The 25,971-nt window shown below is 46.8% G+C and overlaps 1 protein-coding gene across 6 annotated transcripts in view; it reads left to right on the forward strand.

The window, feature by feature from the left end:
* The window catches only part of SFXN5 (sideroflexin 5), a 210,223-nt gene that overhangs the window by 33,950 nt on the left and 150,302 nt on the right, over positions 1–25,971 (forward strand). For 5 of the 6 annotated variants that reach the window (XM_025200686.1, XM_006020904.3, XM_025200683.1 and 2 more), the window contains one exon: positions 4,438–4,515. In XM_025200686.1, the coding sequence (XP_025056471.1) occupies positions 4,438–4,515 (78 nt within the window). Of the gene's footprint in view, positions 1–4,437; positions 4,516–6,576; positions 6,618–25,971 lie in introns of all 6 variants that reach the window. The other variant, XM_025200685.1, reaches the window with a different exon arrangement.

A 25,971-nucleotide genomic window follows, 5' to 3' on the forward strand; every position in this document is an offset into this window, starting at 1 on the left:
TGCCCCCCTACCACAGGCAGGAATGAATGCTGGGTTCACAAGACCCCAGACAGGTGATCATCCAACCTCCTCTTGAATTTGCCCAAGGTAGGGGTGAGGACCACTTCCCTGGGAAGTTGGTTCCAGATTTTGGCCACCCTAACTGTAAAATATTGCCTTCTGATCTCTAACCTAAACCTATTCTCCATCAGCTTATTACCATTGTTCCTTGTCACCCCAGGTGGTACTGGGGAGAAAAGGGCTCTACCTATTTGCTGTTGATCTCCCCTGATGAGTTTGAAGGCACCCAGTACTGGACACAGTACTCCAACTGCGGCCTGGCCAAAGTCACATAGAGGGGGAGGATCACCTCTCTGGACTGGCTTGAGATGCCCCTTTGGATGCATGACAAGGTCTGGCTGGCCTTGCTGGCTGCGGTCTGGCATTGGCGGCTCACGTTCATCTTGGAGTCCATAATGACTCCGAGATCCCTTTCCGTCTCTGTGCTTTCAAGAGGGGAGCTCCCCAGCCTGTATGTGTGCTGTGGATCCCTTCTCCCCAGGTGCAGCACCCTGCATTTGTCTGCGTTGAACCCCATCCTATTCTCGTCTGCCCACTTTCGTAGTCTAAATCTAGTTGCAGCCTCTCTCGTCCTTCAAGTGTGTCCACCTCGCCCCACATCTTGGTGTCATCAGCAAACTTGGACAGCGTGCTTTCCACGCCCCCGTCCAAGTCGCTGATGAAGATGTTAAACAGTGCGGGCCCGAGGACCGAGCCCTGGGGACCCCACTGCTCACATCTCGCCAGGTTGAGTACAACCCGTCCACCACTGCTCTCTGGGTGCGCCCCAGCAGCCAATTTTTTACCCATCCAACTGTGCAGGCATCAATGCCGCAGTTGCTTAATTTATTGATGAGGATGGGGCGAGAGATGGTGTCAAAGGCCTTCTTAAAGTCTAGAAAGACTACGTCCACAGCGACACCATCATCCAAGGATTTAGTTACTTGGTCATAAAAGGCAATCAGGTTGGTCAGACAGACCTGCCTTTGATGAACCCATGCTGGTTGCCTCTGATTCAAATATATATTGATTAACTTGAATATCACCTGCAGGCTGCTCAGCTTATTTATTAATATTTGAGTAAGCCAAAAGGGGCTGCTAGTAAAAATTAGGTAAAAAGTGGCTGGAGAAAAGATGTCTCTATGGCTTTAGGTATTTGTCTCAGAGAGAGCAGTGACTGGACTGCTAGTAGGATGTCTCCAGTAATGTTAACAGGCTTATTTTGCAAGGTAGGAGACCTTAATACTGACAGAAGCTACAGGAGACATCTTACCTGTTTATAGAGAGGGCCTGGATCACTTGCCAGGAGCTGATGAGGAACAAACCCAGACCGAGAGAGGTTGTTTGAAGAGGACAATGAAGCGGTTGAGCTGGCCAGGTAGCATTAGGAGGAGTGATGAAGATCTAGGTGTCTAAACCTACATATAGACACATTTTAAAAACCATCGTGCACATGTACTACACAGTGTTTGTACCGTGAAGAAAAGAATTGCACCTTGTTTTGGAAAGACTGTTTATCCCTTGTACTTCCCAAGCAGCAAAACTCTAGCCCTGTTGGATCTGCTCAAGGCTAGCACAGGGCTCTACATCCCTGATCATAGCAACATAGAAAACGAGGGTTGAAAGGGGCCTCGGGAGGTCACATCTAGTCCAACCCCCTGCTCCAAGCAGGACCAGCCCCAACTACATCATCCCAGCCAAGGCTTTGTCTACCCAGGTCTTGAATACCTCCAAGGATGGAGACTCCACCACCTCTCCAGGTAGCCTGTTCCAGTGCTTTTACTACCCTCCTAGTGAAAGAGTTTTTCCTAACATCCAGCCTCAACCTCCCTTGCTGCAACTTGAGCCCATTGCTCCTTGTCCTGTCATCTGTCCCCACTAAGAACAGCCCAGCTCCATCCTCTTTGCAGCCCCCCTGCAGGGAGGTGAAGGCTGCTATTCAATCCCCCTCGGTCTTCTCTTCTGCAGATTTAATCAGCCCATTTCCCTCAGCCTCTCACAAGTCATGTCCCCCAGTCCCCCAACCATTTTTGTTGCCCTCCGCTGGACTCTCTCCCATTTGTCTACATCCTTTGTGTAGTGGGGGACCCAAAACTGGATTTGTAGATCATGGTCTACACGTTGGAGAATTGTGTGGTTCTGCCCCAGGAGTGGAAAGCTGTAGAGGTTTGCTCAGTGCAGCTAGCTTGGGGACAGCAAACCCCCTTGCAGAGCATGCGTAAAGAGAAGGTGGCTCCAACGGTCACGTTTCTTTAAGGTTGTTGAAACGTTTCCTGGATTCTTTCTTTCTTCATGTCTTCTGAAATTAAGCCTCATTAGGTTACTTTGCAAAGACTGCCCACTTTTGCGCTTGCTTATTAGCAGCTATTCAACAAGAGCTAGTGAGGTATGTAATACATGTTCACATATTTTTCTCCCCGGTATAAAATTAGCTTAGCGTATGCAAAAATGGGCAGGAATCCAACCACAACACATTTGCTCTGTAGAGTGGTTGGACTGCCACTTCTTCAAGTGCTTTGTGTACGGCATGTTTTAAAGGCACTAGTCATTCACTTATTGCCAATTGCAGGTTGGCGTAACTGCTGGTATTTCCAAGAAAACAACAACGTATTCTTTGATGTTTGCAATGAAAAGGAGGAAAAATAATCTCCTTGCAATTAGTCTAACCCACAGAAGTCCAAGCTAGGCTGTAATGATACTTGCCTAATTTGCAGGGTTGTTGTGAGTAACAAGCTCATTAACGGTTGTGAGGTGCTCTGGCACAATGGTGATAAGAGCCCTAAGTACCTACATAGTTTATAATCAGATTTCATAATATCCAGCAAAAATGTTCTGCATTTTCAAGCATTCCCAAGCAGTCAACATAACTGCTCCAACAGCACAGGGCTGTTTATAAGTTACTTAAGGGATTTTAGTCTATCAGCTTTGAATCTCCGGCATGGGTATCCTTCCTACAGCTAGGCAGTCTCAATGATGTGCCTGTTTTTAAATAATTGAGAAGCACTTCCCATGTCCTGTGACATTTTCTGCAGCCTTGCTCCAACTCTGTTTGGATTCTCTGGCCAAGCACTTAGCCACTTAAATCAGCACACGCAGCTTGACTCGTTCTTCAGCAGGTTGGACTAATTAAGAGATTTTTTTCCTCACCACCCTCCCCTTTTCATTGCCAAGATCAAAAGAATCGGCTTCTGTATGTCTCATTCCAGAGCTTGAACGGTGAGATTATTCTTCCCTTTTTTACTTGGCTATATATTCTGAAAATGAATGGATCTCTCTCCTGGTCCGTCAGCAATGTGCAGCTGCCCAGCTGTGCTAATTTGAATGCATGAGGTCCCGTGAAAGCTGCCTTTTTAGGGCAATCTGAGGAAGTTCCTATTCCACTACGTGCATGTTATAGTGGGTGGGCTTTTCAAAAGTGCTTGGTCTAATTCTGCTCTCATTAATTTGCTGATGAAGCTCTCCTTGACTTTGGTGGAAGCAGAATTATGTTAAGAATGTGATTTTTGAGAACCCCACCCAGGTGCATGTATAATAGTCATCATTTAAAATTTTATCATTTGCCAACTGTTCTTCAAAGTGGTTCCTGAAATCCAGCTGGCAATATATGAAAATACTTTGGTATCTTGGATATATTGGGTCTTGCTCTGACTCCTTCACATCAGCATTAAGCAGGGTCACTGCATTAGCTTCAGTGCATTTGATGGCAGAAACTACACTGACTAAACTACACTGCCTTATGCGGATGTTGCTGGGACCAGACTCAGACTCCGTACGGTATTCGTAATAGTTAATAGCTGATTTTGATTTCTCAGCAGTGACTGTGTGCATGTGTGTTTTTGGGGGGGTGCAGGTTCTTTTTTCCCCAAGGATCTAAATGATGTCTATTAGCCAGGGGCTCTTACTATACTTTTTGAAGGCCTCATCTTTCAATCCTGTAGTCCTTATGGAAGAAAGCTCCCTCCAGATGGCGTTTGATAGTTTCTGGAGATCATGTTTGTACGGCATGACCAGATTTCTTGCAAGTACTTCACCATTTGTACTGTGGCTCTGTCTCCTGGGGAAGACAAATCAGGTTCATCACACTAAGTATGAAGTCTTCAGGTAGACACGTGTTTGGTGCTGCTAGTCATGGCAACTCCATTTGGGTTCAGTTTTTTTTTTTTTTTACATGTACGCTGTGTTCTGGTGGAAGATGATGCGATCCATTTCCGGAGGAGTTTTTAGTACAGATCAAATACAGATACATGCATTTATATAAAGGCACGACCATCTTCGGGGCTATGTAAGAAGAATGTTTTAAAGAGTGTCTGCAATCCTGTTCCCTGGATTCACAGCCTTAGATGTGTGTGTGCACTGCAGGCTCTGATTTCTCTGATCGTGTCTTTGTTTTGTTTGTAGAGTCGTCTCAAAGAAGCAGTGCAGTTGCTGGAGGATTATAAACATGGGACCTTACCCCCAGGAGTCACCAACAAAGAGGTAATACAAGATCCATTGCTAAATGGGTTCCCATTAACTGGATTTCCACTTAGGCCTGGGCAACTGCTTTACCAAAGTGAGATACATTTTCAAAGGTGTGATCATAACTGATCGCTGGTTTATGACTTTCCTGGATTTGGATTGCCATGTATTAGCATCTGGTACCACGTCTGTTGAATCAAGATTTATTTTTTGTGAATCCTTAACTAATGGTGTCTTAGCTGTGGCATATACCTGGTCTTGCATTAGTTGTAGCATCAACGTATTTCAACCACTGGACTTCCCTCCCCTAAATTAGCTATTCAAATGACTTTGGGTATTGGGTCTTCTGATTTGGAATATGTCACGGTCAAACTGAAACTTCTAATGAGAGTAAGAGGTGATTTAACCAGACTCCACAAAAATGCAGTGAGGCAAAGAAAGGGAGAATGACTCTAGCCCAGGAGAAGGGGAGTTGAACAAAGGGATGTATTCTGGGTTCCAGTCCCTGCCCAAGGGCTGTTTGTGATTTTTTTTTTTCTTATTGAATGATTGTTTTTCACATAAAATGCATATACAGACCAGGTGAGTGTCCTGACTGCTCTTTCTCCCTCTTGCTCCCTCTGGCACAATGAATTGTGAATTCTTTGTGCAAAGGAGCACTGGGCATATACTAGGAGGTGTTAAGCATCTACTCACTCCAGGCTAGTCTGTGACCTAGCGCATGTGGGTTTGAAACCCCTTTGGCAGAGGGAGGGATCAGGCTTGAGTGAGCGCCCTAACCAGAAACTGAAGAGAGCAAGTGGCAGCCCTCTCAGTATTGCCGTCTCCAACCACATTTTAAAAGAGGTTAACAGTATACATTTAAAAGTACTACACTTATGGAAGGAAGGGTTGTAGGCTTAGCACTCTGGGTCTAAAACAGACCATCTCCTCCCTGCCATTCTACATAAAGTGCTTAAACCCTAGAGATGGGTATGATCTAGGCACATTGCTGTTCCTAGCATTTCCATATTGCCTTCTCACTCTGTACTGGCTTTGGAGCCCACTGATGCTCCTTAAATACTACGTGGCAAACCTAGAGCCTAGATCTGGTATCTGGATTCTAGATCTGGGAACCTAGGAGCCTAGATCTGGGATCTGGATTCCAGGCTGGGGGATCCAGACACCTAAAAGCTAAGTGCTGCAATGCTGAGTTCTGCAGTACAGAGACCCACTTTTGGATCTAGCTTTTTAGGTCCACCCTGGACTAGTGCGCCTTGGCTCGACACTCCCGACCATGCTTGCATATCTGCTCCTGTGCGCACATCCCATACTTTCAAATATGCCAGCAAGGCCACTTGGAGCTCGCAAGGCAATTACAACCTCACTGTTGAAGACTGAGCTGAAGCGGTCATGGAGCAGTGCCCTGGGCTGTTTTCACCAGCAAATTTCTGGATTTGGCTCGTGCCTGTGGGAGCAGGTGGATGGGGTATCCTTGGGAACGGACGGCTTGGACATGCCACCCCCATATTATAGATATGCCCATTGTGTCCTAGCTCCCCTTTTTGACATGAGAGTAACAGCACCTACCCTGGGCTCTCATGAGGATTGCACACTAGTTGCATGCTGTGATGATAGATGCTATATAAATAGCAAAGCTCAAAAGAAAAAGATTGGAAGGGCCTCATTGGATGGGTCTGTATATACAGGGGCTTATTTGGCCGGCAGCAATCATATTGGCATATATCCCAAGAATATAATAACAGAAATAGCAATGCCGTTTTCACTCTTCCCGACATGTACACCAAGTATGTTTTTAAATGCTTTGTGTCTCATGCATTGCACCTGAAGAATGTATAGCAGGAAGGCTGTGCTGGCAGTAAGTTTTAATTTAGTTTAGAACGTGGCTCGTTCTGTAGTCATTCTTCACTGTGTTGGGAGTAAGTCCAGCATGCAGTTTCACAGAAGGCAGATCTGTCCCCTCTGGTTGCGAGCCTCTCCCTAGTGGCAAAATGCCCCTCTAACACCACAAGTGTTTGTTCTGAACACTTCTTGCTTTCCAGGTTCTTTGATCCTGTTATTGTCTTGGTTTTCTTTCAGATAGCTTGAGTGGAAGGCTGAGTTTGAGGAAATGAGAAGAGGTGAGAGCTGCACAGTAGGGAACATGACCTTAGCCTGCACCACATATCTGAGTCCATTCCCACGCTAAGCCCCTCTGTAGTGGCAGGAACCCCCTGCTCTGCTGGCAGAGTTACAGTACTTCTACCAAGTGGAGTGAGGCTCCTGCCATTAACCAGCAGTCAGCTACAGGTGCATAAAGGTTCTCCTATGCCTTCAGGTGGCTTCCGCAGTCTAATATGCATCTAGTGCCGTCCCAGGCTGCCCTTTGCACCAAGGCTGTAGGGGAGCTGCCAAATGGGCACACATTCTGGTGGCTTGGTGGTTGTACCTCTTGCTATCTGCTGCCAGATATCCTGGTGGCTGCACGTGGACGCAGCTATGACTCTCCACCCCCAGTGTGAAACTGAACCAGAGGATATTCAGTGTATTGGGCCACTCGGACACTGGCCTAAATTTTTCATTCTGCACAATGAAAGGCTGACGCTGCACACAGAATTAATTGCAAGATGCATAAACCCATTCCTTCTTTGTTCTCTCTTGCATGTATCCTTCCAGTCACGGCACTACAAGTGTGATGTGAATTTTTACTAAACAAGTCAGAAGAATTCAGGTGTCAAATAAATGTATGGGCACAGAGCAGGGTGGGAAGGGAGGCTGAAAATATATTGAAATGAAAAAATTAACACATGGATGTAAAAATAACTTTTTTGTAGTAAAACTCTGTGCAACAGGCTGACAGTGTTGGCCTGGACGCTCCACCCAGTTATCAGGTGTTGATAATGCTGGGGAATGAGAAATGGGTTCTGCTGATGCACTAGGGCAGGTGGCTTGTTACCCATCTGGGTAAGGAAGAAAGACCTGGCTCTCTGGAGGAGGGATCTAGACTGAGATGAGCAGTCTTGGAGGAGGAAACTGAGAAGCAGCCACTGAGCCTGGGGAGAAGGTGTGACCTGAACCTGTTACTGAACGTAACTGTTAATTTTTGTCATCATAAAGTTTGGGCTTTACACAGTATCTGAATTATCTTGGGGAAAGGTTCTTGCCTTTATAGTTGTTTCCAGATCTGGCCAAAACCTCTTTGTCTTTGGGCTGGAAAAAAGTATGACCCTTGTAATTTGAGATGGAAATGAGGCTGCTGAAAGTAGATTGGGCTTAAAACTTTGGCTTTTCATGGCACAAGATTTGCCATTAGACTCTCTCCATCTGTGCATCAGTTTTGGATGATCTCTTCAATAAAAGTTGAGGGGGAGGTTTGCCCGGATGGAAAGCTTGCCCTTCCTAAATCCAACATGAGTGTGCCACATATACACAGCTGTAAGCATATCATTAATTCCTGATCCGTTTGCAGAGCATACAATGTGCCAGTCGCTTTATTCAATGGAGGAGGGTTTTGAGGGTGTAGACTGCTTGCACTCAGAGTTTCCCTACTGTTGAAACAAGAAAGTCAAAAGAAGATATTCCCCCAGCCTGGTGTCTAATTTGTGCATGTCATGACTGCTGCTCTTGTCTGGATGGAACTGGGTTTATCAGAAATTATTTGCTTGCACTTTCACCTTCTATAGTGACTAGTTTAGAAAGAGGACATTGCCACATTTTGTGGAGATGTTCCTTTCATTCAAGTGGTGATGACGTTTTGCTAACTTGGAGTAAAAGATTGTAAAAGATCACATTGTCTTTCTGATAGCCATGTAGTCGGCCATAGACTATACAATCTATAGGTTGGTACACATCACTACAATTATGCATCAAAAAGACTGGGGCAGGTACTCAGCATTCAGCTGCATTTTCTTTGTCTGGGCTCGTTTTGGGAGGATTCAGCGGCAGGTCTGCCATAAAGAACTAAGTGTCTTAATTAAGGAGGCTTTGATGAGAAGTGAAGAGGGACGTTTTACAGTGTTTACAACGTTATATAATTGTCATGTATTTTGTGTCAGACTTGAGAGAGCCTGCATGAGCTTCTGGTCTTCCTAATCGGAGTAAAACCTGGTAATCCTTCTATAGCAAATAGAAGTGTTACAAGGTAAGGGATTTGCAAAAGTTTTAAGTTATCAGTTGTTTGAACAGGCCACAGGGGGAAAATAATGAGGTTCAAGATAGAGAATAGCTTTTTTTAGTTAAACACCATATTCAAATCTTTGGCTTGGCTATTTTGATGGAGTGTTCAGCTTTATGTTACTCTAAACCCTAAAGTGTCCAAAAATACTTTTCCCCCCCCCCCCCATTTAATGGCCATCACCAGACACGCCTGGGCTATAGCTGAAAGCATAACCATGGCTAAGCTTAATTTGTTTTTGTTACTTGTTAAAATAAACTCACTAGTTGAAAAATGAAAGTATAAAAGTTGAACCAAAATTCTGTAATGTTAAATATTTTCTCAATAGTTTTATCTCCTTGGCGGAGCTTTTAAAGAGGAATTTCTCCTTCAAAATGTTCTGAAGTGGAGCAGCCATGGATCTTTCCACACAGGATGATTTTCTTTAGCCTTACCCTTACCCGCACTCTGCTTCTGTTTCGCCTGACCATCTGTCCTTATGAGGTAGCTTCTGGAGGAAACGCTTCTTGTTACTGTCTGTGGGAAGGTTCACAGGTTGGCTGCCTGTGACTGAATGAACAAATGATGCAAAATGCTCCATCTAACAAGATTAATACAGATGCAAAGCGAAATGCTCAAGACTGGGAAATGTCAAAGTTGCAGCCAGCGTCCAACTTTAACTGCCCTCTTGGCATGTGCATTAGGGCAGATCTCGTTACAAGATTCTTCCAGCCAGTTTGCTCCCACTTGCATTAGTTGAATGTCTGCCACCTCCATATGGTGCTCTCGCTTCACCAGGCTGTATAGATGCTTACTTTTGTTCTCCTGACTCCTCTCATGGGGTGCTGGTCCTTCCCCGACCCCTTTTCTTCTGCTCGCTGTCTTCCCCACTCCCTGTCTTTCCATAGTTGCTCCCTCTTTCCTTTTCTTCCCATTGCCATGTCTTGGCTTTGTGCTGCTGGTGATGTGTGACTCGATGTCCATTGAGACCCTTCCCGTTTCCTATATCCTTCCCTATGACCACCTCCAGCCCTTTTTTTTCATATCTTGCATCTTCCTGTGCCTTTATGTTCCCTTGAAGACCACTTGCTAGATTCTCGTTACATCAAAGATCGCTGCCGTTCATGGCATTTTTTCCTAGACTTTTAGAAACTTCGGGTCCCCGTTGCACCCTGTTTCTTTAGTGAGGTTCTCCTATGGCGACCTCTTACATGTATTTGCCATTGGGGTAACCCACAGAGAAAGAAGGATAAAAGATGTTGAATTTCTGGTGCTCCCAGCCCTTTTTTTTCTTCAGCTAGTACTCCCTCTGCCTTTTCTCTCCACTCCCCTTCCATGGAAATGTTCCCTTTTGGAGCTGGTTAGAAATCTTCTGGCAGAAAGCATTGTATAGGGAAAAGTTGGTTTTGTTTGTGTGGGGGGTGGTATTATTTTTTTTTAATTCAAAAACTATGTGCACATGTTTTGTCCCAGTGTCAACAAGGGTGGAATTTCTTGTTTGAAAGAAAAAGCCTGTCTGAACCCACAACAGCCCATGGATTAGTGGTCCGGATACTTGTGTCAGGTTGGGGGAGAATGAGGTTTGAATCTCTTCTCTCACCGTGGCTGGGAGCTGCAACATGTGCAATGAGTGTCCCTGTCGCAGCTGTTGCCTGCTCTGAAACGGAAAGGCTCCCTGGTGTGGGTGTGGGGTTTTTTTTTCTTTTTAAATGGAAAAAAAATGCAAGGGTTCTTGGGCTTGTTTCAAGGTCAAGTGGGGGAAAAATGGCGGTCTCAAACTTCTGAGTAATGGGACAAGCTTTTGCCACCCAGCTCAACTCCTCCCTATCTGCTGTTCTCTCCAGCTTTGACTCCTTTGCTCTCCATGGCAGCCCTGTTCCCCAGCCAGTTCCTAGTGCCAGGTTTACTTGTTTTTTATCCTATGCATTTTCATTAGACTCTCCTGGAAGCAGGAATTAGAGCCTAGGACCACCACCTCCCGCTGCTGCCTTCGCTGGACTTGCCGAATGAGACCCCATTTTGTCTCCTCTCTTTTTATTTTTGGCCCCATGAGTCTTGCCCTTTTTTGGCTGCACGGTCTCCACAGGAGAAACAGAAGATGTCCCTATCCAGCCTAATCTGTAGATAGTTAGGATGCTCTCCTAGGAGGTGGGAGATGGGAGGTGTGGGTTTGAATCCCCACGGGTTGAGGACAGCTAGAATCCAGTCTTCCACTTCCAGGCCAAGTGCTCTACCTGGTAGGCTTTTATGCATAAGAGGGGTGGCAAAACCACCAGCGCCTGCCAGATAGGTGCCTTGCACTCTTGGGAGGAGTGGATGCTGTGGGAATAAATGTAAGCACTTGACTCCGGGTTGCAAGCTTTGAGGAGGCAGTGGGTGTTCAGACGCAGCCTTGTGCTTAGTGTTTATTCTCTTGATTATCCCTAGGTTCCTCTCTGCTCGGTGTGTAGGTTCTCTGCATCGCTCTCTGCAGACCCCTGCATTTGCTGTGCAGGCAGGGGTCGATGCTGAGGATCCCTATTCTGATAAGACAAGGCAAGGCATCATTTTACTAGGCATGTTGAGGTCTAAAATGGAAGAGGCTGTGAAGTTGAGTTGACCACTTGTCTTATTCAGTGCTCAAAGTACGTTCAATAAACCCCCAGCAGAGCTGTCCAGCTTGTTTTGGGAGTAACGTTTGCTAGTCATGGCTGTTCGGATAAATATGAATAGCCAGTTTCATTCAATTTAATAAAACCCTGGAAGAAAGTGTCCTCCGTGGTGCAAAGAAACTCACCATTTGGTCTGGTATTAACCTGTCAATGGGTCTGTTTGGATTTCTGTGTTGGGTGAGATGTGGTTTTGTCTGGGGCTCCCGAGTCACTGAAGTAGAAGAGCGAACCTGGCTGATGTGGAAATGTCTTGCTCGCAAGAGGTTTAGGACTGAAAACTTTATTCTGAAAAGTTAAAATGGAACTGATGAGATCTCAAGCTTCCTGTCATGCCTCGTCGTCCTGTTAAAGATTAATAAGAAAGCTGCAGAACTGTCTCGTAGCCTGGAGTGCCCCTTGACACCTGTCAGCTTTCCACCTGCTCCTGGCTCATGTGAGCTCCCATTTCTCGAGTATCGCAAAGTCTTTTTTTTTTATTTGCATTCATTATAGTCTGCTAGGCCATGAGAGAGCGGTAACAAGTCGCACATAAATGGCCCATTCCTGCAAGACCTTTCTGTGAACGCTCCCACTGACTCTCACAGGCTAGCAGAATTGGGCCCTTCGCTTGAGACCGGTGGCTGGTGATATTTGAGAGTGGGTAGGTGAAAATGATACACACAAGTGTGCTTGGAGCCAATTTGCAGCAGAAGGTATAGACTGTAACATATCCAATGTGAAACAGGGCAGCCAATTCCCAAACTGCCTCCTGTGGGGAGCCTTCACCAGAACAAAATGAGTTTTTGCGCGAGGGAATACTGCTGTATAAGGATAGCAGCTGCAGTATCCGTGGGCTGAAAAACACGAATCAAAGTGGCATGCTTCTTAAAAAGTGGGCATTTTCTGTACATGAGGACTGGCGGATGCATCTGTGCTCCAGTGCTCGAAAGGCTGCACCAACTGCAGACGTACCACTGTGGCTTTCGTCCTTTATCCCCAGGCTTCTTTGCCTCGTTTGGCTAATTTGTACAACTGCATCTGTGTCCTCTATGTGCAAGAGTCCCTTTTCCAACCTGTCCAACAGACCAGCACAGATTGGAAGAACAGATTGATGCTGGCATGTCAGCCGCGGTAAAAGTTAAGAGAAGCAGCAGTCGGTGCCTACCAGCGACATGGGAGAGATTTAAAGAAGCCCTGTTTTACAGCACAGCTGCTTTGGTGTGGGGGTTATTGTGGTCAGTGCTGCACATGTAGGCTTTACAGGGAAAATGGGTCCCCCTTGCAAAGAGCATGCCAGACATGCATGACTTCAGTAAGGCCTAGTAATGTCAGTCTGCTATTTAAAGGACTGCATTAAGGAATCAGTGCTGTTTCCTCAAGACACATTTTAAGGACTGCAATATCCCTGCTTCCCACCTCCCTGGAGTGCTAGATGTTTTGTCGTCTTCAATCTTTTTGCTTTCTCTGCAAAGACCAATCCCACAATAACAGCCTCCAGTGCAATAGCTTCCCCGTCCCCCACAAACGCTGTACCTAGTATGTCCAGCAAAACGCATTTTCTCCTTTGTACCTTCTGTGTCCTGACTTCCTTTTGAGCAAATTAGCATGTAAATGGCTCCTTACTCTCTCATCGGTAAGGGAACTAAGTGATTATTCTGTCATATGTGCATTATGGTACCGTGCAGAGGCCCCAGCCTGGGCCTGGCTTTAGCCGGATCTCGTAGGAATTGGCACCTACATGTGAGCCTATTCCATCCTGCCCAGATTCAGACTCATACAACATGAGGGCTGGAAGGAACCGCAAGAGGTCGCATCTAGTTCAACCCTCTGCTCCAAGCAGGACCAGCCCCAACTGCATCATCCCAGCCAAGGCTTTGTCTAACCGGGTCTTCAAAACCTCCAAGGATGGAGACTGCACCACCTCTCTGGGGAGCCTGTTCTAGTGCTTCCACCCTCCTAGTGGGAGAGTTTTTCCTAATATCCAGCCTCAACTTCCTTTGCTGCAGCCCGAGCCCATTGCTCCTTCTGTCATCTGCCCCCACTGAGACCAGTCCAGCTCCATCCTCTTTGCAACCCCCCTGCAGTACATTAAAGGATAGTAAAGGCTATTAAATCCCCCTTCCCTGCAGTCTTTTCTCTTCTGCAGACTAAATCAGCCCGGTTCCCTCAGCCTCTCTTTACAAGTCCTGTCCCCCAGCCACACAACCATTTTCGTTGCCCTCCGCTGGACTCTCTCCAAGTTATCCACATCCTTTCTGCAGTAGGGAGCCTAAAAAAAGCATTAACTTTTCTACTTGTGTAACAAGCTGTCATCCTCGTCTTGACTAAGTTGCAAGAAAGTGCTGAGGAGGAGAGGAACATAGCTGCTTTTTTGTGTTAATTGCTTTCCAGGGTCTGGAGCAAGGTGGAACAGGACCTCATTTAGGCACTTAACTCCACATCGAAACCCGGTAAGTGGAATAGGATGGTGGTCTTGTGGTCTAGGTTGAAGAGACATGCACATAATTTCCTGCTTGATTATCTACAGTGATATTACTTGGACCATCTCTCTTACTCTAGACCAGTGGTTTCTTAACCTTCCAGCCTGCGGCTGGATCCAGCATGGGTTCGGTCTGTGAGTGCAATCCAGCATGCTCGCCCAGCCCCACGGTCTGGGTGACGTAGTCCAATGCACTGGGCAAGAAGTTGAGCACCACTGCTTTAGACCTCTGTGGAGCTGCCCATGCTTTTATCTGCGACTTAGCCACCAGAGAGGGGCAGAGAACCACTGCATGGCACTGCCAAGGCAGCTGTGCAGCAGGAGGACTTGGCTCACTGTGCATTGGATGACGACTTGCAAGGTTAAAAGCTAAACACACCTCAATTTTGCATGCTGTTTTCTCTGCCACGCGAACCAGATCTGTTTACAAGGTGAAAACCAGCCATAGGGTCCCACAAGAAGTTCATGGAAATTCAGGTTTCCCAGGTCCTAAGTAAAAACCCTACACGCTGGATTCTCCTCTCTCTCTAGTTAAGTGCATACAGTTCTGTGGGATCAGTTCTGTGGTGCAGGGACTGCGTCTTCCTGTATACCTGTAGCGCACAACCTCATTTGGGTTGCCATAAATCCCATAACGTAAAGGAAACATTTACATGTTCTTAATACACCTATCACAGCAGCGTTGTGGCGCCTGGATAGCAACCACCACCACCTTTTTCTTCTTTTATAAAATATATGTTCTTTCAGTTCATCACCTTTTGGAGCACCTGAGCTGAAATCTCAACCTCCTGTCCCCACCCTCCACCTTAACACAAAAGCATCAAGGAAAGAAATGGGATGATCCACAGCCAGAGCAATACGAGATTTCAAAACGCGTGCTCCCCTCCTCCAGAGCCAGACGCTCTCCCCCTCTCCCTCCTGGGCACGTTGGCTGAGCATGCACTGTGGTGTGTCAGTTGTGACTTTTTTTTCACTCCCATCCTTTCCAAATGCAGTTTTGGCAACTTGCTGTTTTGAAACTGTTTCATTTCTTCCCTATTAGTATCAGTGAAGTGAAAAGAGACTCACCAGCTTAATGGGCATATATTTATTACTGTGTTCTTCCTTCAATCATGTTAGCAGCGGGAAGAGCCACTCCTGCTGTCCCAGACACAGCAGAGAACAATGAATCTATTGGAGTCTAAACAGCATCCCTTTTGGTGAATAATAGCTTTTTCTTAACACTGTTGATGAAGAGCGAAGAGGTCCGTTTGCAGTAAACTGTACTTTTCTTCCTTTTTTTCCCCCAGACTCTTGCCTACGTTTTATCAGAATGCTCTATATCTGTTGTCCTGCTGATCCCTTTCCTTTCCAAAGATAGCAGTGGTACCTATTTCTTCCTTTTTTTTTGGTTCCTGGCTGTAGCATCAGGGCTGTTCGCATGCCGGGGTAAGTGCAGTCTGGAAACCAGTCCTGAAATGCGTTCTACAAGCACTAGCGGGACTTGGGACTCATTTGCAAGGGAAAATCAAGGAAGTTAAAATGTCCCAAGAAGAGATGTGCTTTCATCCCACGCAAACTAAAGCATGGTTACATCCTTGCACAGCTGCTTGTTCCAAAGCCATATGACTTGAATTCACTTGGGACACACGCACGCTGCAGAGGCTGACCACCACGCCACGCTGCTCTGCGTGCACTGGACCGTAAGCAGTGCAGCCACAGTTGCACAGTGTTGGGATTGGGCTAATTAGTACTGCCGAGGGGCAGTAAGCAGAGAAGCTGGGTGAAGATGGAGAAGGGGGAGGCTGGGGGTGACATCTCGTTCTGCCCTTTCCTTCCAAATAGGAAGGACCACGCTACCCACAGCAGCACCGTCCCTTTCTTTAGAGGCTTTTGCACCAGGAGTAGTTTTGGCATTATGTTTACTGGAGCCATGCTGATCCACATGGCTGGGCCTCCTACACTGTCTTTGGGTACTGCCAAAGTTTTGAGGGTATCATGCTGGGGAGGATACATCCCTGCTTCTCTTAAAGAAGAGGATAGGAAGTCTGTAGCCTTGTCACCCAAGCTCTAGATTTTGAAACTTCAGCAAGCTCAGAGTGGCAGCATAGCAGAAGAGACAGTCTTCTAATTAGGAAGAGGAAGTAGCAAGGTGCTATATTAAAGCACCCTATCTTCCTAGGTAGGCAGATAAATAGGAAAGCATGGTGTGGCCCTTGCTGACAGTGACCACTCTGCGCTGGAAACCAGCAGTCTTCTCATCATGTATTTTTAGTGGCGTCTGCGTTCTTCTGACTCTGGACCAAATAACCTTTTTTATTTGTTTTTTCCTCTTCTTCTATAAAATGCTTCCTATAGGGACACTGCGTGGATTATTTAGCTAATGTTTATCAAATCCTGTGAAGCTGTAAAGTGTTATCTAAGTGCTATGAATTTTTTTCATCTTATCATTTAGGACTTAATTCTGCTGCCCTCAGCACTCATTTTACGCCAGCGTCAAGCTGCAGATTTCGGTGCTGTGACTCTTGGTTTACACCGGTGTAATTCAGGGGGGAGTCAGGCACTTAATTTGCAGTAATGCGGTATAAGCAGGCACTGTGTCAGTGTTTCCACAGGGCTCTGCCAACACCACCTCAGCTACTGAAATCCTCAGGTCTCTCAAATGAGCACAGGCTCCTAAATATGCAGAGTTGCTTGGCAGCTTTGTGATTTTGACAAATGGCCAGCACGTCGATGCCACCGTGCCTTCACAATACTGAAGATGGGAAGGATGGGCAATTTCCACTGGGGTAACTGGTACAGTGCCAAGGTCTCACTGCAGAGCTCTCTTGCTGATTCACCTGGGCATCAGATGCAGGATTGCGTACACCGATGTTGAGCTATTCCTGTTGACTTTGCTCAGACTTCATGGGTCATATGAGCTCCAAGGAGGTAAGAAAGTTAAGTATTCTCTAAGGTAAAAGGCATTAGGGGCAGGGTCATAAAGTCCTACAGGGACCATCTGATTTAGATGAAGAGAAAGTTTATAGGCTGTGGGTTTGTGTGGCATTCTTGTTCACGTTAGCAGTGAAGGCAACCCCTGGGAGAGAGTTAATTAGAAATCTTTCCCCTTTATATATATCAACTATATTGGGAAGAGTGTGACTGCACCACCCAGCTCTAGCAGCCTATGCACAGTTTCACAGAAGGGCCAAAAGGCAAAGACGTTTAACATGTTAAAAGATCATAGACATTTTGTAAAGGGTTGCAGACACATTTGACTTTGGTGACCAGAGCCAGCAGAGCTAGTTCACCTCAGCTAATCAAATCGTATTTTTCCATAAGCCATTTCTTGTTAATATAAGCATGCATCTTTGACATATATGGTTCAGTAGGATGTTAAATTTTATCAGTCAGGTTGTAGCTTACTTTGATGTTTTGAGCCCCAAATGCCATGTTAGGAAGCAGTGCTATGTTGACTTCATGCCTAGTCCAGGCAGCTGGTCAGTCTTAAACTCGTAGACACTGAGGGTTAGGAGGGACCTCAGGGGGTCACATCTAGTCCAACCCCTGCTCCAAGCAGGACCAGCCCCAACTACATCATCCCAGCCAAGACTTTGTCTAGCTGTGTCTTAAAAACCTCCAAGGATGGAGACTCCACCACCTCTCTGGATAACCTGTTTCAGTGCTTTACTACCCTCCTTGTAGAAAGTTTTCCCTCGTATCCAACCTCAACTTCCCTTACTGCAGCTTGAGCCCATTGCTCCTTCTGTCATCTGCCCCCACTGAGAACAGTCCAGCTCCATCCTCATTGCAACCACCCTTCAGGTAGCCAAAGGTTGCAATTAAATCCCCCCCTCAGTCTTCTCTGCTGCAGACTAAATAAGCCCAGTTCCTTCAGCTGGTCTTACTTAGTCTGGAGAAGAGAAGACTGAGAGGAGATGTAATAGGAGCCTCCATCTCCATCTCTTTCTTTAAAAAAAAAAAAAATTGTTGAAGGCACTGAAAACAGTCTAAGAACACTGTGAACCAAGGGCAAGGTGGTGGCACCTCTAATATTGCTTCTCAAATTGAAGTCTGTCCTTAACATGTGCTGGACGTCACAGAGCTATGCACTGACAACAACTATCTTTGACTTCCCATATCACCTTCCAGTTGAAGACATATGGTGCCTTTATAAGCCATTAATTAAACCTGTTGCCACCTCCAGAGACTGAGAAATAGTATCACCATCTTTTACATAGACATACAAGAACAAGGAGTTTAAGGATCACATTTTTAATGTTGGGTGCCTAAAGTTGGGCTGGAATTTTCAAAGACACCTTAAAAGTAAGCGTCCAACTTCCACAACATTTGGCATTCAAGGGGCGTTAGGCACTCGCATGTCAGACTGAAGACAATGGAAGCTCAACACCTCTGGGTAATAAGTCCCAGGTGTTGTAAGCGAACACCCAAAATTTCAAGTCAGTTTGGAAAGTTGATTCATAGTTCAGTAGCAGATGTGGGACATCACCTGTCTCTTAGCATCTTATTTTAACTATTTGGCAATACACATCTCCATTAGTTAATGCCGTGATTCCCAAACAGTGCTCTGTGTACTGCAGTGGTCTGTAGCTAGCTTGTGGATTGCATTAGATACCAGCCTTTCTAGTGATTTTTGGTAGCAAGTTTGAAGGTATGCGGTGATCTCTGAGAAATGTTGAGATTAACAGTGTGGGAGCCATTCGGTTAATGTACACAGAGAGAACTTTAATTTATTGCAGCTGTTTTTAATATTTATTGTTAAGCTCATAGCACCTCTTCTGCAAGTCCTTGCAGTCTGTTTGAAATGTTTCTCAGTGTACTTTCCAGGCACAGTAACTTATGCCTTTGATATGGAAACTTGGTTGATTGCACCGTTAAGCTGTCTTCTACTTTCCAAGGGGACTGTTCTTTCTTTTGTTCTGTGACTTTCTCTGAAAGGTGATGTACATGATGGCACCTGGCTCTTGTATGCAAACCAAATCATAGAAAATTCAGGTTGGGAGGGACCTCAGGAGGTCACATCTAGTCCAACCCCCTGCTCCAAGCAGGACCAGCCGCAACTAGATCATCCCAGCTAAGGCTTTGTCTACCTGGATCTTAAAAACCTCCAAGGATGGAGACTCCACCACCTCTCTGGGCAGCCTGTTCCAGTGCTTTACTACCCATCTAGTGAGGAAATTCTGCCTAATATCCAACCTCAACTTCCCTTGCTGCAACTGGAGCTCATTGCTCCTTGTCCTGTCATCTGCCGCCACTGAGAACAGTCCAGCTCCATCCTCGTTGGAAACACCCTACAGGGGGTTGAAGGCTGCTATTAAATCCCGCCCCCCAGTCTTCTCTTCTCCAGACTAAATAAACCCAGAGAAGAAGAGACTGAGGCAGGATTTAATAGCAGCCTTCAACCCCCTGTAGGGTGTTTCCAACGAGGATGGAGCTGGACTGTTCTCAGTGGCGGCAGATGACAGGACAGAAGAAGGAGCGAGGGAAGTTTAGGTTTAGGTCCTGACATATAATACATTGCAGACACTTTGCTGAAATGCTTGGGATTCAGCATGGGATAGATAATCCAGGCTTTGTTCTAATAAACCTTTTACAGCTTCCAGAGTGAAATACAACCGGCACTTTCTGACTGGGTGCAAACTCAAGACTGCTATCTTGTTAAAGTTGAGATTTCATAGGAGCAGGTGGGATCTTGTGAAAGGGTGAGAGAAGGGGACTAACAGGTTCCAAATGGAACTGTAATTTTGTTGTCCAGAGAAGCAGAGATGATTAAAAATGATTCACTCCTTGCTCCATCACCAAAGATTCGCTTCAAAGTCTTGTCTACTCTAGGGGAAATTGTTCCCGTTAGTTGAGCCAATTCTACTGTAGGCTGGCTGCTCGCTTCCTACGTTCTGGGCGTGTCTACATGAGCCGCTTACTGCGCAGTAGCCTAATAATACTGCGCAATAACGTGGCAGTTAAAAACTGTGCTAGTAGCCTCCTGCACAGTGTTATTAGGCTAATACGCAGTACGTGTCACTAAAAAACGTGTGCCAGCACTATTGTGCAATAACTCTAGTTACTGCTCATTCAGTTAGTACTTTTATATTAAGGAAGTACTAAACTAAAAGTGCCGTATGTAAGGCGCGTTAATGAATGTGTAGACGCTCCCTCTAAGTACTCTGGGTTCTCTTACCCTACTGGGAACAGATTTTCAGGCTTATCCATACATGGTTTTATTCCTCATTACTGTTTCTGAATAATCAAGTGCTCTTCTTGTTTTCTTAACCCATCGTTGTGGATGAACAAGGAACACGTACTCTGGAGCAAGACAAAGCAAAATGCAGTGGCACCTTAGAGACTAACTGGCTCAGAGAGGCATAAGCTTTCATAGGCAATAGCTTACTGTGGAGTAAGAGTGTTTACATGTGGACTTTAATCTGGAATAAATCAGAGGCGAGCAAGGCTTCACTGGCAGTGCTTACTTGGGGTGGAGTGAGTGGCTCTAGGTCTCTAGTGTTGCAAACACCGGTGGGCGAAGCAATGGGAAAGTTTTGCCAAACGTTCCTGGCATAGACCGAGTGAACAGAAAACAGTCCTGTCTCCAGGATGCTAAATATTAATGCAGTTAACAAAAAGGGGATTACTCCTTTTTAATTATGTAAATGAGACTCTTGCAATTTTTACAATTCAAAATCTTAACCGATAGACTTGCGGTTGACACATCTTTGTATGTATGAAGTGGAGAGCTACTTCCAAGTGTTCCTTACGATTCATTAGAGCCCCTCCTAACTAAACCCATTAAATCAGCAGCTTGGACCCCAAGGGTTTCTCAGGCCTGTATCTCAGCTGTGCTCTGGGTCTTCCAAGCCTCAGCTTGCCTGACACAAACGCCCAGCCTGCAGGAAGTCAGGGGGTTGGACCACCACTTTGTTGCACCTGGGGCTCTTGGGGCCTCGTGTGACTGTGGTGGCTGGTTGGGAGGAGGCTGCAAATGCTCTATTCCCGACTTGAAGCCCCCTTCCCAACCTACGCAGACTCCCAGTTATCTGATGGCTTGAGGTACCTCCCCAGGCCTTGCGAGTAACCACTGGAGAGATTTCTGTTAACAGGTTTTCATGTTTCTTCCTATGGAGCTGTCTGGTAGGTTAATAATAAAGTAGCAAGGATCCTTGACTCTTAGAAGAGAGGAATAGTTTTGGAAATGATGGGTAGAAACTTTATTATCTGGTTGAGTTGCTCTGAAACCGTTCCTTGAGGCTCTGGCAGATGAATCGTGGAATTAGCTCCTTCACAGATATGTCTACATCTGGGGAGGGCAATCGTTTGGGCCGGAGGGCCGTTTAGGGAGTTTTGGTGAGCTGTCATGGGTAGGTCAACACTCGTCCCTCCAACAGCTCACCCAAGCTCCCTCAGTGGCTCCGCTGTACGCTGGGCTAGATGGCTAGGATGGGGCTGCGGGCAGGTGGGGAGCAGCATCTGGGAGTGTGGGGGGGCCAGAGCTGGGATCTTGGGGCCATGACAGCATGGGGCCAGGACCAGGACAGAGCCACAGTCTGCGTCCCTCATGCCTTTGCAAGGAGTGCCTGTTCTGCAGGCGGAGGCATGCAGGGAGCGGGTCATGACTCTGCCCTGGGCCCTGGCCACATGCTGTTGCCTCCCTGCAATCCCAGGGTCTCCATGGAGAAGGGCCAGGACCCACATGGGCAGGGCATGTGGCCAGGTGGATGGGATGGGGCTGTGGACAGGTGAGAAGCTGCCTCTGAGAGCAGGTCCAGGGCCCAGGGCAGAGCCGTGATGTGCTCCCCATACTCCCCCGCCTGCAAAACCAGTGCCCGTTGCAGGGACATATGGGGAGCAGATCACAGTTCTGCCCCAGGCCCTGACCCCGCACTACCACTGGCCCATGATCCTGACCCTGCCCAGATGCCACTCCCTGCTTGACAACAGCCCCATCCCATCTGCCAGGCTGTGCACCCTTCCTGCACAGGTCCTGCCTCCAGTGGTGGTTGCAGGGGCAGGGTGCCTGGGCAGCAATAGCCGAAAGGAGCTGCTGCCACAGGGCCTGCCAGGAAGTGAGTCCAGCTGTGCTGCCACAACCCCTCTGTGCACCCAGGGATGGCAGGACTGGCTGCACATGCCATGGGCTGAGCTGCCCCTTGTGCTTGGACTGAGGGACCCACTGCAAGCTGGACAAAATCCCTTGGAGGCCCAAATTTGGCCCAGGGGCTGGATTTTGCCCACCTCTGGTCTATATTGTCATGAAATGGGCAGATCTGCAACTTTCTAGGATGACAGTGGCCAGGCAGAGGTGGGTTGCCACACAGAATATAACGTCTAGCAACAAGGGGTCTCTCTGTTCTTCTTCTAATGGTTCGTTGGTACAAATCCAAGTAGGAACAAACTTGTTACTTGCACCAAAATTGGAAGGTATCAAGCGCTCAGAGAGGGCACAAACTGCAGAGTGACTAATGTATAAATTGTTAATGAATGTATGAATTATTAAGATACACTAGAACCTACGGAGAAAATGATTGCCCGTTGTAGAAGACCAGCCTCAAGTAGTCTGCAAGAGGTCCGTTTCTGAAATCATCGTCAGTGTAAGGTAGCGCCATTACATCAGTAAGCTCACTCCAGATTTACAGTAGCATAAATGAGATCAGAGTTTGGCTGAATCTCTGAGGCTGAAAACAGACATCTTTGGAGCATTACCAGCTGTGCTGCGATTATGTCATAGCACAGTTGATCTGCTTCACAGGCATCTAACAGACATCGCTAGAGCTGTCCTCACACAGGGTCTGTCCCTTGCCCCTCCAGGGCTTCAGGGGACCAATTCTGGGGGGAGAAAAGGGCCATGGGTGCCCCATCTTGACTTGAGGTATGTGTCTTCAAACAGAGAAACCCCTGCTTGCAGATGCGCCCCCATATCGGTGCATTGGGATCTCCCAGCAGGGGATTTAAGTACAGAGTGGGGAACTCTGCTAAGGATACCGTCTTCTGCTTGCATGCGGTGCCCTGACCCGTGCGTGGCAGTGAGAAAAGCATGCTGTGTACCAACACGCTTATACTGCCAACCCTGGGTTGGGGCCATGTGAAAGTAGAGGGGGAACTCCCTCCTCTGCTTTTGCAAACCCATGTCAAGGGAACGATTTCCCCACCAGGGTACAAACACATGCCTGGGATATCCCCAGCTGGGGGATTCTCCTGTGCCCCAGCATGAGTTCATCCGTAAGTGGGGGTTTCCTTGACTAAACGCACACCCCAAATCAGGTTAGGGCACCCAGGGCCTTTTCCCTCGCAGAATCAGTTCCATGAGGTTGGGGGAGTTTCTGCCTGGAGCAACAGGTGAGTCAGGGTTACCCCAGGCAACAAAGGGCTATGATGTCGGTTCACTCAGCTCTTATGCCACCATAAAAGTTTTTATGGTGGCACAAAGTCAACGTCTGTTTGCAGCCTAAGATGACCAAAGAGAGCCCAAATGGAGTCCCTACCTTCAATTGAGATTTGCTGTTGGGAACAAGCCACTGATGGGCAAAAGCAGCTACTGGGCTTGCTGAAGCCATTGAAGAAAGATGGTGGTGATGAATTAGACTTAAAAAAATGTGAAAAATGAGCTGACAGAATCTTTTGGTGACTCATCGGGTGCCGCTTGTAACATCTCTTTCTGGGAAGTGACAGCAATCCAGCACTCTGACAGTCTCTGTACTGCAGCAGGAAAGCGCACTAATATTGGGATGAACTGACATCATCGTTTACCTGGACCAAAATACTCAGCCTGTTTGTGTGGAAACTGCCTTTTTCTTCTGGACTTTTGCCCGTTGCATCTGACATGTCAGCCGAAACGGGAGCTTAAAGCCTGCACCCCCGCCTCGGACCACGCCAGCTAGGGTAAAAACGGATATTGGATTTCTCTCAAGTCAAAGCCTTTTCTCCTGGGATCCTACAGATGCACAAATCCGTTGCCCCACTTTGAGTACCTGTGAAGTATCTAAGATAAAACTTCGCACCCAGGCCAGTTGTGACTAATTTAATTGCCATTTAAGCTGGTGTGTAAACGATTGTCCTGAACCTGTTTTGATGCAAATCGAAGGTTGGGACACTGAGACCTGAAATAAATCCAATATCTGGTTTTTGGGGGGGTTTCTTTCTTTCTTTCTTTTTTTTTTTTTTATCTTAATTGTGCTTTGCTGTATAACATGTTTAGATCTGGTAGAAATACCTGATGAGATTTCTGTTTGAATGCAGGTGACTTTTGTCTAATATTTTGAAGATCAGCTCTTTTTCCCTTTAAGTATCTGTGAAGCATCTGACGCAGCCGGTGTAGAATGGTATAAATTGGGGGCCAGGTTCTGCTACCCTTCCTTCTCCGGAGTTGGTACCTTACTCCCCGTGACCGTTTGTGCGAGAGCAGGACCAAGTTCAATGTGAAGGAACGCGGCAGATACCTGGTTTAGAAAACCTAAACCTTAAGCCACTAAACCACCAACTTGCACCCAGAGCTTGGAGAAGATAATCATCTGAATGTGAACCAAAAAGGCTAATGGCATGTTTGTCCTAATAAACAGGGGCCTATCCAGTAAGACCAGCCAGGTTTTGTCATCACTGTCTTGGCACTGGAAAGCTGCTGTTGGGATGCTTTTGTCCAGCTCAGGAAAAATGTTGGACAGCTGGAACTGGTTTAGAGAAATGCTACAAGAACAGTTAAAAAACTGGAAAATATGCTTCATGCGGATGCATAGAGCTGGCTCCATTAAACATAGCGGGGGGTGGTAACGTTAAAGGGTAACTTGATTCCCATCTCTATAAGGACCTACATGGGGCAATGGAAAGCTTCTCAGCATAGCAGCGATTGGCCCCAAGACAAATTCAGACTCTGACTATATTTTGAACAGTGAGGGCAATTCATGATTAAAGCCAGAGTTGTGATGGATTCTCCATCCGTGGAAACTTGCATCAAAGCATGGATGTTTTTCTGAGACGTACTCACGCTAAAGCAAGAATTACATGGGGGAAGTCTTTTGGCCATGCAATGCAGGTTGGGTTACATCCGTGGGGGCCAAGCCTTTTTGGGAGGCACGTCAAAAATTAGCCCCAAGCCCTCCCTGAGTGCCACGCTGATACCCTTCCCTTACCCAGTCTGCTGCTCAGCTTCCTGCCTGATCTGATGCTCTGCTTTCTGCTTCCTGTCCTATCTGCCACTACGCTGCTGTACCATCCCTACATGCCACAGACACAGACTATGCTTGCCGACTTGAGGCACCCATGCCACAGGTTGGCCAGCCCTGGGGTACATGGTCTCAATGTTCCCTTCTGGCCTTGGAGGTGATGGCTTGCCATCTGTCACATCCCATCTTCCTTCCCCTTCCTCTTCCTTTCCTCTCTCTTAGTAACGCTTACTTGTTGCATCTTTTATTTAATGTAAATCATGAGCTGTTTGAAGCCTGGACCGTGTTCTTCTATATGTTTGGCTGAACAGGGCCCCCACTTGAGGTCTTCCGGCATGACTATTACAAAAAATAATAAATGTGCGTGTGAATTTTCGTGATACTTTCCTTCTGCATAACTGTTCTCCAATGGTGATTGGTTCTGTTGTACCAGTGTTTGTGGGAAGCAGCCCCTGGGTTGCTCATGTTGTTGAAGCTAGCGTAGCCCTTCTGCCGGCCATCAGTCGGCAGCAAAAAGGGCCGGGTTCACACTTCGGGGTACCTCAGAAATTATACCAGTGGCTTGAGCCCCCACCCAGAAAAATGGGGAACACTAAATTTGCTGGGGTGTCCCGTATAAACAAAGCCCCTCCTTGCAAGCAGTGTAAACGCAAACACTTGCTTTATTACAGAAAATGAAACAAAACAAAAGAAAACATGAAATATCATTTAAAAACACTATTAAGCACAAAGCAAAATCTATAGGTGGCATCCTCTTGGGGAGGCTTTACCCATGCCCAGGTAGGCTGGGACCCCCATCATATTATTCCACCCGAGGCTTGTGCGGCCAAAACTGCCAGGACTCCCTTCCTGATCACTTTGCTCCAGGGATCAATACCCCCACTCTAGGAAAAAAAGGGGAGGGGGAAGAGGGAGGAAATAGGAGTCTCAAACTCCAAGACAGACTTTCTTTCTCTCTACTCAAGGCTTTCCCATGACACAGCTTTTGCTTGCCCCTCCAGTGAAGCGGGGGACGACCTGCCCCCATGGGGAGCAGGTTTTCTAGCTCCCAATTCATCTGTGCAGCTCTCAGCCGCCCCAGGAGAAAGAGAGAGAAACCTTAGT

The sequence above is a fragment of the Alligator sinensis genome, unplaced genomic scaffold (assembly GCF_000455745.1).
Source record: "Alligator sinensis unplaced genomic scaffold, ASM45574v1 scaffold12_1, whole genome shotgun sequence".
Classification (NCBI taxonomy): domain Eukaryota; kingdom Metazoa; phylum Chordata; order Crocodylia; family Alligatoridae; genus Alligator; species Alligator sinensis.